This window comes from Pogona vitticeps, chromosome 1 (assembly GCF_051106095.1).
Source record: "Pogona vitticeps strain Pit_001003342236 chromosome 1, PviZW2.1, whole genome shotgun sequence".
In the NCBI taxonomy this organism is placed as follows: Eukaryota; Metazoa; Chordata; class Lepidosauria; order Squamata; family Agamidae; genus Pogona; species Pogona vitticeps.
This window is the reverse complement of record NC_135783.1, coordinates 316,064,413-316,079,038: the sequence shown is the minus strand read 5'-3', so window position 1 is coordinate 316,079,038 and position 14,626 is coordinate 316,064,413. Positions and strand designations below refer to the sequence as shown.

The following is a 14,626-nucleotide window of genomic DNA, read 5'->3' as shown; positions in this document are numbered from 1 at the left end:
GAAGGGATTGTTCCCAAAGACGGAGTTTCAGTCTGGATAGGCGAGAGCAGAGGACTCCGCGCCTGAAGTTCTTACAATGCTGGCAGGAGGACGTCTGGTGTGACTCTCCCAAGCAAAAAAGACACTTGGCATGGCTCTTGGAAAGTGGTATTTTGTTATTACAAACCACTCAGTGTTTAAATGGGCCCAAAGAGACCATGAATAGGAGAAAAATAATTTGATTGTGGGGGGGCCTGCGGCCAGAGGAAAACTGAAAGGGGAGTCTTGATGCCAAGGTACTTATACAAGGGGGGAGAAGCCTTATTCTAATACAGTCGTGCCCCGCTTTACGATTGCCCCACATTATGACGATCTTTTTGCGATCGCAATTGCGATCGCAAAACGATAGTCTGAATAGGGGTTTTTTGCTTTGCAATGATCGGTTCCCTGCTTCCGGAAACGATTCTTTGCAAAACAATGATTTTCAGATTGCTGATTGGCGGTTTCAAAATGGCCACTGGGTAAATAAAATGGCTCCCCACTGTTTTCTGGGACAGATTCCTTGCTGCACAGGCACCAAAAATGGCCACCTTATGGAGGATCTTCGCTGGACGGTGAGTTTCCAGCCCACTGGAACGCATTGAAGGGGTTTCAATGCATTTCAATAGGCTTTTTATTTTTGCATTACGACATTTTCGTTCTACAGCTATTTTGCTGGAACAAATTAACGATGTAATGTGATGCACTACTGTATGTTTTTTGCTACCACAGAAGCTCTAGAACTTTCCAATGAGGCTCCATGCAGGTGCATATCACCCGGGGTGTGATTCACTGAGGCCAAAAAGAAGAACTACCAGAGCTACTGCTGTAGCCATTTTCAGCTAAACTGTGGATGAATGGGCTCCATGGATAAAGCACTAAAGGAAGAGAAGAGCTTCTCTGTTTCCCTGCTTAGCTCAGAGTAGATGCAAGTTTATAGGATATTAAAACCTGCCTTTGCTGCTTCTTACATAAAATGCAGCAGAGATGTTGGAACAAGTAATAGAACAGGTTGAGAAAAGAGGTTACATAGCCTAGTGTTCTTCTTGATCTTTCATGTTTTTAAGGATTTAGGGAGTCATCATTATGTCATTAGTATCAGCATAATTCTTCTGGGCAGTGGTTCAATCAGTGGACAGGAATAAATGGGGAGGGTTGAACCACTAACTAATCCTCTGGTGTAGAGCATACAGTACTGGGCTACACATAACCCTGGTCTCAATGGTTTAGATATCTGGCTATGGTGGCAGCGTTTGGGAGTTTGAGTCCTTCACTGTGCCTCCCTGACAGGGGTTGGACTTGATGATCTATAGGGTCCCTTCCAGCTCTGCAGTTCTAAGATGATGACTAGGTATAATGGGGTAGCTTCTAGGGTACAGGTTGCAAGGATTCCGCAGAATATGAATAAAACATGCAATTGTAGTATCTGAACTAGAGGTTCTTGAGTTAATACAAATGCTTAAAATAAGCAAATGTTTCCAAGTAACCCCTAGCAGACCCTTGAGGAGACACAATAGTGAAAGCAAAAGCAACATCATCTTATCACTTGGAATGGGTTGCAACATCCTCCTTATATCTGTTCAGCTGCTAAGATACTGTACAAAGGCACAATCATCAACCCTGCTTCCTCTCTACTTAATTCTACTGCAGTGCATGGATTTTAAGGCAGATTCCAGTAGGACTTTGCTAGCTTAGCAGCACAGATGGTAGCCATTGTACTGGGGTATCCACTAGGGCCATCTGCCAGTTATACAAATTGCAGTTTTTTTACAGCCAAGAAACTAGTAGCAATCTTGTAGCATATGTGGCATGAATCCATAAACATGAAAAGAGCCTAATTCAGTATTATATTTGCTCTAATGGAAACAAACTAATAGTCACAGAAGTCCCATTTTGGCACAGTAAGAATACAAGGCCAAAGGATGCAACTTTGATTCTGTTCACCTATTCCTGATCTCCTTGGCTGCAAATATACTGATTTACAAAGTAATGTCCTCCATCAGCTTCGAGGAAACCTACAATTACGTAGCGTTCTGTGCTAGACATATTTATAGCTGAATCATCAATCACAAGATTTCTTAGTGATTTTTTGCATGCTAATTCTCCTGTATAGGAAACTGGAGCCAGGATTACTCCATGGGACTGCCCTGGGAAACTGTTCAGAAACTTATAAGTTTACAGCAGTGACCATTTGCCTGTTAAATCTAATATTCTCGGCACTTACAATTAACCCTAGAGGACTGATTGTCACATGCTGTCATTAAAATGTGCTCTACAAATGTGATGGGTTTGGTAGATTACAGCAGAGAAGAATGCAGCTTCTGTATTGTCGGATTATATAATGAACTTTTGTGCAATTAATGGAAAATAACGTAAAATCCCACTGGATTATACCAAAGCTCCACCATGTCATGACTGGAAACTATTAAACACCTCAGCCTCCATGAATTTGTCTGATCTCCTTTTAAAGTCATCAGCAAGGAACAGAAATGATCATACCATGCCTAATAAGCCTCTGGCATTTCTCAACAAGATGAAATTTTTTTCTTAGGAGTACAACTCCCAGTAGCCATGTTGGATGTGGGATTCTGCATGCTATAATCTAAAGGGTGTGTGTGAAATCCCACCTGCTTCTCAAAGGCAGATTGCTGCCTTCATATACCACGGTCTTGACTCAGGACAATTCTGATGTTGGACTCGTGTGGAACGTAGAACTTTTACTCACCTCAGATGTACATATGTATTATAAATGGCATCAAATGCTAGTTCTGAATTTATTTATGTCTGATGCACATCAGCTGGTTTACTATATAGATTGAAGAGCAATTAATTCCACATATAGTTTCAAGCCAAAGATGGCTGCATGCATATTGAGCCAGAAGGCAGTGGCAAGGTATATAAGAAGCTATGTAGACATGAAGTAATAATTACATGCCATCAAGTCAATTCTGACTCATGGCAACCCTTCCCAGGGTTTTAAAGGTATATAAAACTCAAAAGTGGTTTACCATTCCCTTCTTCTGGGGGTGGGGTGGGGACTCTGGAACTGCAACACAGGCTGATTCTTCTCCTGGGAGGCATGGTGCCGAACTAATCTTGTGACTTCTAGTTCTGCAACCAGATTCCCAATTCACTGAGCATGTTTTTCTCTAGTCTTTTGACATTGGCACAATACCACATATATTGAGGCTATTGCTGCAAGACAGCAGCTAATGCAATGCACAAAAGGACTGCATTGAAGTTCCTTCTGTTGCAGACCAAGAATATGAAACACTTGTGCTTCAGCAGTTCAGCAGCTACTAACACTAAATGTATATTTTCAAACACTTAACAATGTTAGGCTTATAACACAAACACTAGCCAAAGTGAAAAGAAATGGTGCCCTTTGCATTTTATATCAGATTCTAAAAACAGAAGCACCCATTACATGTCGGGAAGTCAATTAAGTACCTTTACAGGTCCTACATTCATCTTTGCATGCTTCTGAAAAATTCTTGAAAACTTACCAGGATTCTTCATTATTTTCATTTCCAGCTATTAAATTAAAAAAAAAAAAACCTTTCAAACTTCAACAACCTCCTGCAATTTAGGAAAGCAAATAGATTTGTCTAAAAGGATGATCCACACAGATGCCCTGTGCATAGAAGCCTTTGGCTGTTTGTTAACAGTTACTGATCAGCTTGCAACAACCAATGAGCCAAGTTCTAACCTTCTTAAGCAGCATCGCCAACAGCCCCCCTTTGTCTTCTCTGATGCCTAAGATAGTCAACATGCCTCTGGTGGCAAAGGCTGATCAGCTAAGAGGACTCAGATTGCTCTTTCTATAGTATCAGTCAAATCTTGTTGCTGCTACAGCTACGCAGATACCTTTCTGCACATACATTTATTTTAATATTTAGGTGCTTCACAGCTATACTATATGTCTATATCTATACTATATGCCTATACTTTTTTCAGAAATAAACATTTCAGGAGAGGCTGCTCCAGTTGCTCACATATTAGACCTACTGGTCCCCTACATTGGGCCACACAATTTTAAACCTCTCTTTACATGACTGCATTCCAACTCTGTATTTAAGAGAGAGAAAGCATACACACATTATGTACAGCAATTCAGATTCTGTGACAGATTCATTTATTTATACATAGGTTAAAAAATACAAATATTTCATTACAAAAAAGGCTTATCAAACTGTTTACATACAGTAGGTTTTGTCAAAAGCCAACCTGTCATTTTCATTTTATATACATTTGGCTATTAAATGTGGCATGCAGAGGAATTCATTTCAGAATTATACAGACTTTTTGGCCATGGTCAAATACCTTTCCCATATAGGCAAATATATTTTCACATAAATATGTAAGCAGTTTATTATTCTGAGCCAAATAACAAGGACTAATTAAATTGGCAAGTGAAGGACTGCACTTCTCCAACTCACAGATGTGTCAATATTCCCAGCCACGTTGAAGTAGGGCAACATGAACGTAACAACTACAGTAGTTCCAGCAGCAATGGGCTCCCATTCCACAATTCACTGCATCTCACCTTCAATCTTGGGATTGTAATGCAGCTTAGTGCAAGGTATGTGTATGTGTGTGTGTGGACAAGAGGAGGACTGCTAGGTGTTCTATCTGTGGATCTGTTTAGAGGCAAATGCTGCCAAGCCTTCATTCTGAAACAAAACACAGCACATACACAAGTCCTTTTCTGCACAGCGTAAAGTATTTGGTGCTAGACTGAGCTGGAACTAGTGAGGTTGCAAAATACCACTAAGGTAAGATTCTGAAGCAAGAGCAAATTGTCAGGATCAAGTCCATGAGTGCTACTCCCATCCAAGACATTAACCTAAAATTAAAAAGACTAGTTAAGGAAACACTTGACTGCCAGCAGCTACACTTGTCTGGGGCTCTCCCATGGATTGCAAGCAGAATAGCCTCCGCTATAAAAAAGACTACAGTTTTCTTAACAAAGTTACCCATCAGTCCTCACCTGCTATTACAATGTCTGCAGGGTATGAAGCTACAATTATGATAGCAAATGTGGCAATTTTGTTTTTACTCATTAAGATTCTAATTCAGAAGTTCAACATAGTGTAAGGGTTGCATGTTAAGACTCCAGATTTAGCATCAACCTAACCTAGAACATAAAAATACTTTTGGCAGCCAGTTCCATCAGAGGCAAGCTTTCTTCAAAGGCTCATCCTAATGGATATTAAAGTGCACATAACCACCAAGTAATGTCTTCTCCCCAGCCCAAACACAATCCCTTTATAATGCATGCCTCAAACATTTCTGGTAAAACTGAAAGATCTGACTCCTGATGCTAAGCTTACAAATGCAGACATCCTACATTTCTGAAGCAGCAAATACCATGGTTTTCTGTTGTTTTGCTCAATGAAACAGTTTCAAAGGGTTACACTTGATTTGACTACAGATACATAAATCAATAGGCAGTAATACTTTTGGTTAGTTTCACAATTTACATATGAGGCACTCTTACCTGAGTGTGTAATACTAGTGAAAATAGTGCCATATACTTTGCACCATTGGTTGTTTGGTTTTGTTTTTTAGTAGCAAACCCCTTGCTTGATGCCAATTTGTTTTTTTAATAACAGAAATATTTAACTGACCTAGAACAATGATTTGTGCTTTCTGCATTGTTTTTGAAGTTATCCATTTTTCACTACTAGAACACATCAGAGTAACATTTGCACAAGCTAACACATCTTTGCGAAACAAGCATGACATGTTCTCTAGAATGCAAGAGGAACTGTTATATGTAGTGATAAGCTTCACGACTATGACTTGATTTATTTTATTTTTTTTAAAAAAGATAAATACCACTTTGTTTCCTTTTTACACAGTGGTTTAAGACCACATTCCTAGAGGCCTGTGAGCGAATAAGCTAAAGAACCCAGCACAAAACCAGGTAATGTCTTTCAACAGCAATCTTACCATGCGCTTACCATTTAAAATGTGGCCTGTACATTTAGCCAAACAAGCAGCTGCAGAAGAAACTAAAAAGACTTCTGCAGCTGTATGTACACTTCTCTCCCATGAACACACAACACTTTTTAGTACTGTAGCTTCTTAGTCAGATGTTTCCAAATTCTCCAAAAGACTGTTTTCTTTCTTAGGTGCTGGATCCAAATTAGAGGCAAGACGTCATGTTCAACATGAATATGTGTCACTGATTCTAAGACATTTGTATGAAAATTACTTTTACTACTACAGATACACAGATACTGCCACAAAAAATAGATGAGAACACAGAGTAAATACATCTTTCATCTCATGGCACTTCAAGCAGGATAACACTGTCTGGTTGCTTTAATGGTCAGTTGTGATTATGTTTGATTGAATATTTTCCTTTCTGTAGCTGAGAAATATACAGTTTAGATTTGCTTCCATCAGGCCTCTTAAACCACACTTCATCATGGTTAATTGTTGTAATTATGGCACTGAAAAGAAAGGAGGGGGAAAGAGAAATCAGGAGCACATTAGTGTCCATATAAAGCTACAGTATCACCCTAAACTGCACTGCCATTTATAAACAGTAGTGTAATTATTGGTAATAGAGGACGTAAGCATTTTAACAAGTGTCTCATTAAATTAAGAATAGTTAATAGAGTACTATAACACTGATACTGGAAGTATACTAAACATTACTGCATTTGTTTACAAAGCATTCACATTTTTAACAGCTCCCATTTTTAAGGGGGGCGGGAAATAAAAGAATGAGAATGGATCCATGGAGATAGAGAGGGAGAGCCACAGAGAAGAGGAATAGCCAGGAGAAAGAGGGAAGAGTCACATAGGAATAAAGAGAAAGAACCGTATCTCACTTGAGAACGTATTTAAAAGCAGTCATGGCAATTGCTTTTTATGTTAGGGTGAGATGTGGTTAACTCATATGCATGCCTTCCTTTATGGGATATGCTGCCCCAAAGTGGTTAGGAAGATCATAATTCCTGAAAATTCTCTACCAAGAGTATGACATTTGCTTGTTTCTGCTGGCTTCCAGTGATTTTTTTACCTTTCATTCGAAAGGTACAAAATCGTACCTATTTGTTTTACCTTGTTGTTGTTGTGTGTCATTAAGTTGCTCCTGGCTTATGGGAAACTTCACAACACTTTTGAGTCAATGATATATTCAAAGAATGGCTTACCACTGCCACCTCTTTTAACATATCAATGGGTTTCCACAGTTAAGCTGGGATTTGAACCCAGTTCCTCTGACTTCTAGTCTAACACTCTATTCACTACCATTCACTGGCTCACAATTGGTATAATACTATATGAATTATGTGTGTGCATGTGTTTATGCCATTGTCAAGATGCCATACTGAAAATGGCATATCACATAAATAAAACAGGCTCCAAACTAGATTTTTTTGACTAATAGCAAAAAGAACTGCATGCACTACCTTTACCTTGTAGGGCATTCATCTTTCCTATCAATACATATTGTTTGTCCACGTCCATACCATTCGCCATTGTAATAGAGTCTTCCTTCCTCAGATCGTGCACTGTGAATGTGTTTTTCCAGCTTAACTGGGGCTGAAACGAATCAATGCAAACCATGCTGACTAAACGGAACACTGGATACAAGACATTGGTTTCTATCTACTTCCCTTCAAGTTCAAAGGCCAAAATGCACAATCAATTCATCTTATTACCCAACAGACTAGTTGCTGTATAGTGAAAACATATTCATGTCAACAATTTTTTTCATGCTCATTATGAAGTAATTCGTTTCTGGTCTAAACAGCATTTCTTACTAACAGAAGAATTTTATTACTTTTAATGAAAATAATTTTCTTCTTCTTGGTTTTGTTTAAAGAATACATCAATGACTATGTAACATCTCCCCTCAGACTCTCCAAAGTGGCAGAAATTCTTTCCACCACAGTCGATGTCCCACTGGCCCGTCAATCACTAGAATGCAAAATTTCAAGAACTTTTCAGATTCAGCTCCTAACATGTGATTGTGAAAAAGCCTGGTTTGTTATATACATTTTTGTTATATGTTTGTTATATAGGCCAGCATTAAAAAAACCCAGCTGGGCATAGTATACTTACGTTCTGTTTTCACTCTGTGTGGCCCCAGTGTAGCCATTGCCTGTAATGCAAAATCATGGGAGAGAAATTGGTCATTCTTTCAGCTCCTATGAGAAGATACACAGAAGCACATTAAACAGTCTCTTAAGTCATTATAAATCCAAGACAAATATCTAAATGAAACAAAATGTCTACACAAAGAGATACAATTTTGTTTCTCTATACAGAACTGTTGCGGTAATTGTGTAACTGGCTTCTAAAAATATTTGCTTGCTTTGATACAATAGAATATGGTATATCCTATTTCTGGAACATACCATACTAAATTGCACAAAGTTAAATATGACGCCTCCATGAATGCACCCAGCTGTTTCTTTATAAACAGGTTTAGTGACAAGTAGCTACTTTCTGGACCATAAAGAAGGCTGATTGCCGAAGAATTGATGCTTTTGAATTGTGGTGCTGGAGGAGACTTTTGAGAGTCCCCTGGACTGCAAAGAGAACAAACATTCTAAAGGAAATCAACCCTGAGTGCTCACTGGAAGGACAGATCCTGAAGTTGAGGCTCCAATACTTTGGCCATCTCATGAGAAGAGAAGACTCCCTGGAAAAGCCCCTGTTTTTTTTCTGACCTTTTATATATTTTCATATATTGTTGAGCTAATTTCTATGTATGTTTTTCCTAAATTAATGTTGCCAAGGCTTCTTCAGTCAGGAATTGTCAGCAGCTATGATCATTGTTGGGAAAGTGTGAAGGCAAGAGAAGGTGGCGACAGAGGATGAGATGGTTGGACAGTGTCATCGAAGCAACCAAGATGAATTTGACACAACTCCGGGAGGCAGTGGAATACAGGAGGGCCTGGCGTGCTCTGGTCCATGGGGTCACGAAGAGTCAGACACAACTAAACGACTAAACAATGACAATGATCATTGTGGATAAAACCTCATACATGATGACCAGGAACTGTACAACCAAATGATTAGTTATTTATAAATTTATGTTATTAGGAGGTTACATGGCTGGCAGAAACCTGTAACAACTCCCATGCATCTCACTTCTAACACGAAATGTACACTTGTAGTTGTAAAAAAAAAACTACACTTGTGAATCCTAGTAAAAACAACCAATGCTATATGGAAATTATAGTACATGATAACCCAAATCCTTTTACTTCCCTACACTGGTGTTAACACACATGATGTAAGTTTTGGAAGTGAACTGCCCTAAGTTAAGAAATCATTGTAGACATTACCAGTGGCACACTGAGTTGTACAATTCAACGGGCAACTGATAACGTCTACAGTGATTTCTTGGGGCAATTTGCCTTCAACTGCTACACCATTTATGCAATTATGCAAGACTGTTTTGGCTGATATATCTTAACGTATCATACAAACAAAAATAAAGTCCTCTGTCCATTATTGGTTTTGGTTGATCTATCCCCTCGCCTCACTATCACCTGTGAAATGTGGAAAACTTACTTTTCCGTGATTGTGGGGTGGGGGGAGGGATGTGATTCAAGAGCAGATCATTTTTCCCTCTCTGCAAAGTTAAATATATGCAGCTGTCCTCCAAAGAGCTGGCTCAAGACCTTTTGCTTCCTAAAGTAAAGGACAAGATAGTGCCCACCATTCCACTTCCATATATAAGCCACGTCTGCACACATCAGTCCTTCCCCCTGAAAAACACATATACATTGACATTCAACCATACCTTCCGTATTGTTGTCCAATCTTCAAGTATATCAAGGTCTTGCAGCATATACACTATATAGGGTCGTTCATACGTTAAGGGACTTGCACATCTCTAAACCAGGTTAAATTAAAAGTTTTAGCAGACCACTCTAGGTAAGTGTAATGAAATCAAAGCGGTACTAAGACAGGCTTCAAGCACAAGACTTGTAGCAACCTATATACTGTGACATAGATTTTCAGGAAGTTTACAGGAAGAGAAGATGTGGGTATATCAGTTCATAAAACACCAACTTGTAGTAGCCAATGAACAGCACACAGGAGCAACCCAAGGTTTGCATGTAGCCAGAGTCTTGTGAAACACTGAGCACTTATTTTTCCCTAATGCCCAACTGACCAACCAGCAACAGCAGAAAAACAATTATCTTAGCTTTCTGAATGGTCAGGGGTAAGGGAGGCAATTTTAACTGCCCCCTTTCCCTTCCCCAGCAACCCTTGCAGGGGTGTGTGCATGTTATAGTGGCCAAGTCCACATCTTCCTGACACTAACACAGTCCACCTTTGTAATGCCTGGAATGGTTCCGCAGCTGCTGAAGCAGTCCTTCACCCCAACATATTTACCCACCTTGGACATACAAAAATTGAGGTATTAAGAGGGCTTTTATGTGCTCTCAGCAAATTTAAGACAGACTATGTGGAGAAATAAATCATGCAGGGATTTAACAGAATGCCACTGGGCCAAAAGTAGAGAGTACAATAAAAACAGCTGATTTAGAAGGCACCATTGGCATGAAATAAATGGTTCCTGGTCAATGAGAGATTTCTCAGGCTTCACGGACTGCCTGATCCCTTTTCTCTTCTGATGTGTTCTTGTATAGCACTAAAAGCTGCCTTTAAATAAAACTGAAAAGAAAAATCAGGAATAAAAATCAAAAGACTATACTGCATAGCTCAAAGAAGCTGAAAGGGAAACAAAACCACTATTAAACGAAGGTTCAGAGTTCTATCATAAGAATTTGTAACTCCGTTGTATACATGTTTTATTTAGGAGTAAATCCAATTGTGATGAAGAGTATTGACTCCTAAGTACTTATATGTAAGTAGTTGATTGTTAGTAGTATCAAGTTAGTTTTACATTTAAGACAATAGAAAAGGGGAAAGCCGGGGGGGGGGGGAAGTAGTGTTACTCTGTTTTATTTTCAGGGTTAAATTTGTGACTATGTATCTTTCCTGTTCTAAATAGTTAAAAGTTGCTGTTATTGGTGTGCCACTATTATAAAGGACTCATGTGTATCCAAAAGGCATATTGCAAACTGCAGTGATTGCCAACAGAGCTACAACTCTTAGCTTTCAAAGGAAACAAAGTGAAGTGCACGGATAGTAGTGTATACACTGGAAAATGATGTAGCACCAATCTTATGTTCTCTTTAACACTTCATATGACAACTTTTAAATGCTTTCAGCACTGTCACTGTGATATTATAACCACACCAGATGTCATATTCTTTAAAAAAATAAAACCACATGGCAATCGTAGAGGTGCTCATGCTTCGCATGTAGGCGTCAGACTGTTGTTGTGTGTTTCTTAACGGAAGTTTTACAAAGTAACAACGAAAAGCACTGCACTTCGGCAAATAATTATACCCACATAGTGACCATAAAAGGATATCTGATACAACTACAGGCTTCTTCTTATCTGGGCTAAACGGATCCTTCCTTTTTTTCCTAGACTGAAGTTCATCATTCCATAACTCTAAAGAAACAGAAAACACTGCTGTTAAAAAAAAAATGTTTTCTGCAGCAGCATTAATCTGAAAGTGTGCTTGGATACACGAAAGTTTATGAAAAACAAAAACTTGTTAGAGTTAAAGATGCTACCCGACTTCTGGTTTCTCACCAGGGAAGACAGCTCTATACAGTTGTAACAAGCAAATGTATACCTTACCTTCTGCGTTTTTTGGGAACTACAATTGTCACTACATTAAATTATACAGTTTTTAATTTATGGCATAGGCAATAAAACGGGAAGAGACCAGTGATGTGGAGAGAAAAAGCAGTTAGTTTGGGCTAATTTTCACATATATTACACCATGTTGCCAGAATTGTCAGCAGTTTTCTACAGTTTTGGAAAAGCCTCTTCCTCAGCCCTAGTAGGAGATGTTTCAAATGGAACGTTTTCCATGCAAGATGTGTTTGTTATCACATCTCTCCTATTCTGAGGTCATACTCCACCTTATTGCTACTACTGCGCCTCTTCTACCTTTCCCTAGAGCACAAGGACTTCGCAAGATGAAGGGCCAGTGTGTTCAAATGGCGGGACACAAGGGTGTTCCCCCACTTGTTTATGGAGTCCCCAGTGTAATGCCCCTCCCCCAGAGTCAATACCAGCAAACTCAGTACCATTACAAAAGAACTGCTTAGCATCGAGGTGCTTAGTGACATTGGGCAGGATGACAAGCCAGGAGTGAGGATTCCCTCTGGCCTGACTCTACTCCAGTTTGCCCAATGACAGCATCTTGGCTGAGACAGAAGAAGGGGCAGGCTGGAAGGAAGCACGACACCACTGCTTACTGTATCTGTGGGTTAGAGGCCATCCCACACGTAAGGAGAAGGCACCTGACTGCCTGGGGCCACATGTAGCTTTCAAGATATATTTTTGCAGCTCGGGGTCCCTCCCACACCTTTTGTCTGAGTGGCTGGTGTGGTCCCCAGCAGGTTCCAGGGCCTGAAAATTAGCCTCCAGACCTTGCCCATTCTTGCCATAAAAAATGAAGACAAATCTTGCCCCAAAGACAAATTTTCTTGGTGATGTCCTTTTTCACGAGTCCTGTCAATATTGTCCACTACATTGGCAGAAATCTCACAAAATTACAAGTAGGTCATGTAAGTGTGTTTTGGTTTTGGTTGCAGAATAGGTACTATAGACCGGCCAAAGTTATCACGGCCTAAAGTTACTTTTTGGGCCACCTGGTAGAAAGCAGGGCTGAGATGATGCCACGCCCCCCCCCTCATTCAAATCAATGGTGGGATTTCACAGACACTCCAGAACTGGGATGAAAATTTTAGAGGTAAAACAGTTTGTCGGGGGGGGCTGTCAATGGAGGACAGATGCTTGTTGGGGAATCAGGATTTTACCTTACCACTCAGGAGAAAGAAAAAACCAAGCCAGAAGGTAGAAGTTAAAGAAGAGCTCTGGTACAGTTCTTTAAATAACAGAGTAGCTGCAAGCTACTGTCACAATAAGTGAGCTCTTCCCAGCCTGCCCACCCTTCTGCCCCCAATAAGGTCAGCTGCAGTGGTGTTCAGTTGCAATGTGGGGAATTTTTGTGCAAATTTCAACAGAAAACGTTCCTGCAGTATCACCACTGACACACTCAGGGTTTCATTGCTGAGAAACATGAGGTGGTTGACCAAAGTCACAATGGAAAGAATGTGTGCAGAGGATAAATCTAAAGGAGGAAACTTAATAATGCCAACAGCATGTTGTGGTTAATTTCCACCTTCTAAGAACAGACTCCTTTCCTGGCAATTTGTTTGTTTGAACGGCCTTCTATTTATTCAGCTTCTACCAGCTCTTAGTTACCTGAGGTAATGTCAATGCTATGTCGGTCTTCTTCCAGTCGTCTGATTTTCTCTTCTAGTTCACTCTGAACAGTGTCATACAACAAGAGCTTTTCACTCTGAAAAGAGAAGTTAGTGTAGTCAAACAGTGGTCAACCAGAAACACCCTAGACATCTCCTACTGGATTGGGCTCTCAAGATCAGTACAAGTAGCTTCCTTCACAAAGACCCTATGTACACAATACATTCTCTCAGTAGTTCAGAGTACCAGGAGCAGTGTAAAAAAAGGTTGGCATCTGATACTAGAAAAAGTTACTGCTTCTGTTCTGTGAAGCAGATGCAACACATGCAAATAGAGGGTGTATCTGTTTAAAGAAGATTCAAGTGGGTGCACGACACAACAAGAGAGATGGGTTAAAAGGGGGGTTCTTCTCCCAAGAAGTACTTTCAATTGTTAAAGATATACAAGGAAACGAAGGCCACTTTTTGCCAATTCTCAGAGTTTCAGAGTAGCGGAGATATCGGCAGGTTACTCACCTGTAATTGTAGTTCTTCGAGTGGACCTCTGTGATTCACACTGTGGGTGATCTGCACCTGCACGGAGCCTCTTCAGAATATTCTAGAGCTTCTGCGGTAACAAAAAACATTAGACTAGACCCCTCCCCCTCAGTATAAGTACCTTGGCGCCAGGACTCTCTGAACAGCTGCAATGAAAAAAATATTGTATGGCATGACAGAGGGGAGGTCAGGTGGGATGTGTGAATCACAGAGGTCCACTCGAAGAACTACAACTACAGGTGAGCAACCTGCCATTCTTCTTCGTGGCCTCTGTGAATCACACTGTGGGTGACTAGCAAGCTGTCTTAACTGGAGGCAGGGTGTCACGCCAAGGCGGGAGACAAAACAGCACCTCCGAATGCTGCATCAGACTTCTGTCAAACATCTAGTCTATAATGTCAGATGAAGATAGGTGGATTGTGCTCACATAGATGAGGCGCAGATGTCAGGGACAGGCACACTACATAGGAATGCTGTAGAGGCCGCCACCGCCTTGGTGGAATGAGGGTGAATAGCTTGAGGGACCAGCTGTCGAGCAAGCTGGTATGCAAGCGGAATAGTAGAGGCAACCCAACGAGAGAAATCGTCTGGGAGGTGACTTGTAGGCCTCTGTTAGGAATTTGATGACTGACAAAAAGGCGTGAGGAACACTGAAAGGGTTGCATACGCGACAAATAAAAGGAGAGGGCCCTCGTGACATCCAAAGTATGAAGAAGTTGTTTGGGGGTTGTGGATG

At 40.3% G+C, this 14,626-nt stretch overlaps 1 protein-coding gene across 3 annotated transcripts in view; it reads right to left on the bottom strand.

The window, feature by feature from the left end:
- Positions 1-4,136: 4,136 nt before the first annotated feature.
- Positions 4,137-14,626, bottom strand: part of BRMS1L (BRMS1 like transcriptional repressor) — a 31,012-nt gene continuing 20,522 nt past the window's right edge. The window contains exons 5-10 of one of the 3 annotated variants that reach the window (XM_020801980.3): positions 13,355-13,451; positions 11,441-11,524; positions 9,794-9,858; positions 8,101-8,140; positions 7,452-7,578; positions 4,137-6,479 (exon numbers count right to left, since the gene is read on the bottom strand). In XM_020801980.3, coding sequence (XP_020657639.1) covers positions 6,356-6,479; positions 7,452-7,578; positions 8,101-8,140; positions 9,794-9,858; positions 11,441-11,524; positions 13,355-13,451 — 537 coding nt within the window. In that variant the 3' untranslated portion in view covers positions 4,137-6,355. Of the gene's footprint in view, positions 6,480-7,445; positions 7,579-8,100; positions 8,141-9,793; positions 9,859-11,440; positions 11,525-13,354; positions 13,452-14,626 lie in introns of all 3 variants that reach the window. The other 2 variants (XM_020801981.3, XM_020801982.3) reach the window with 2 other exon arrangements.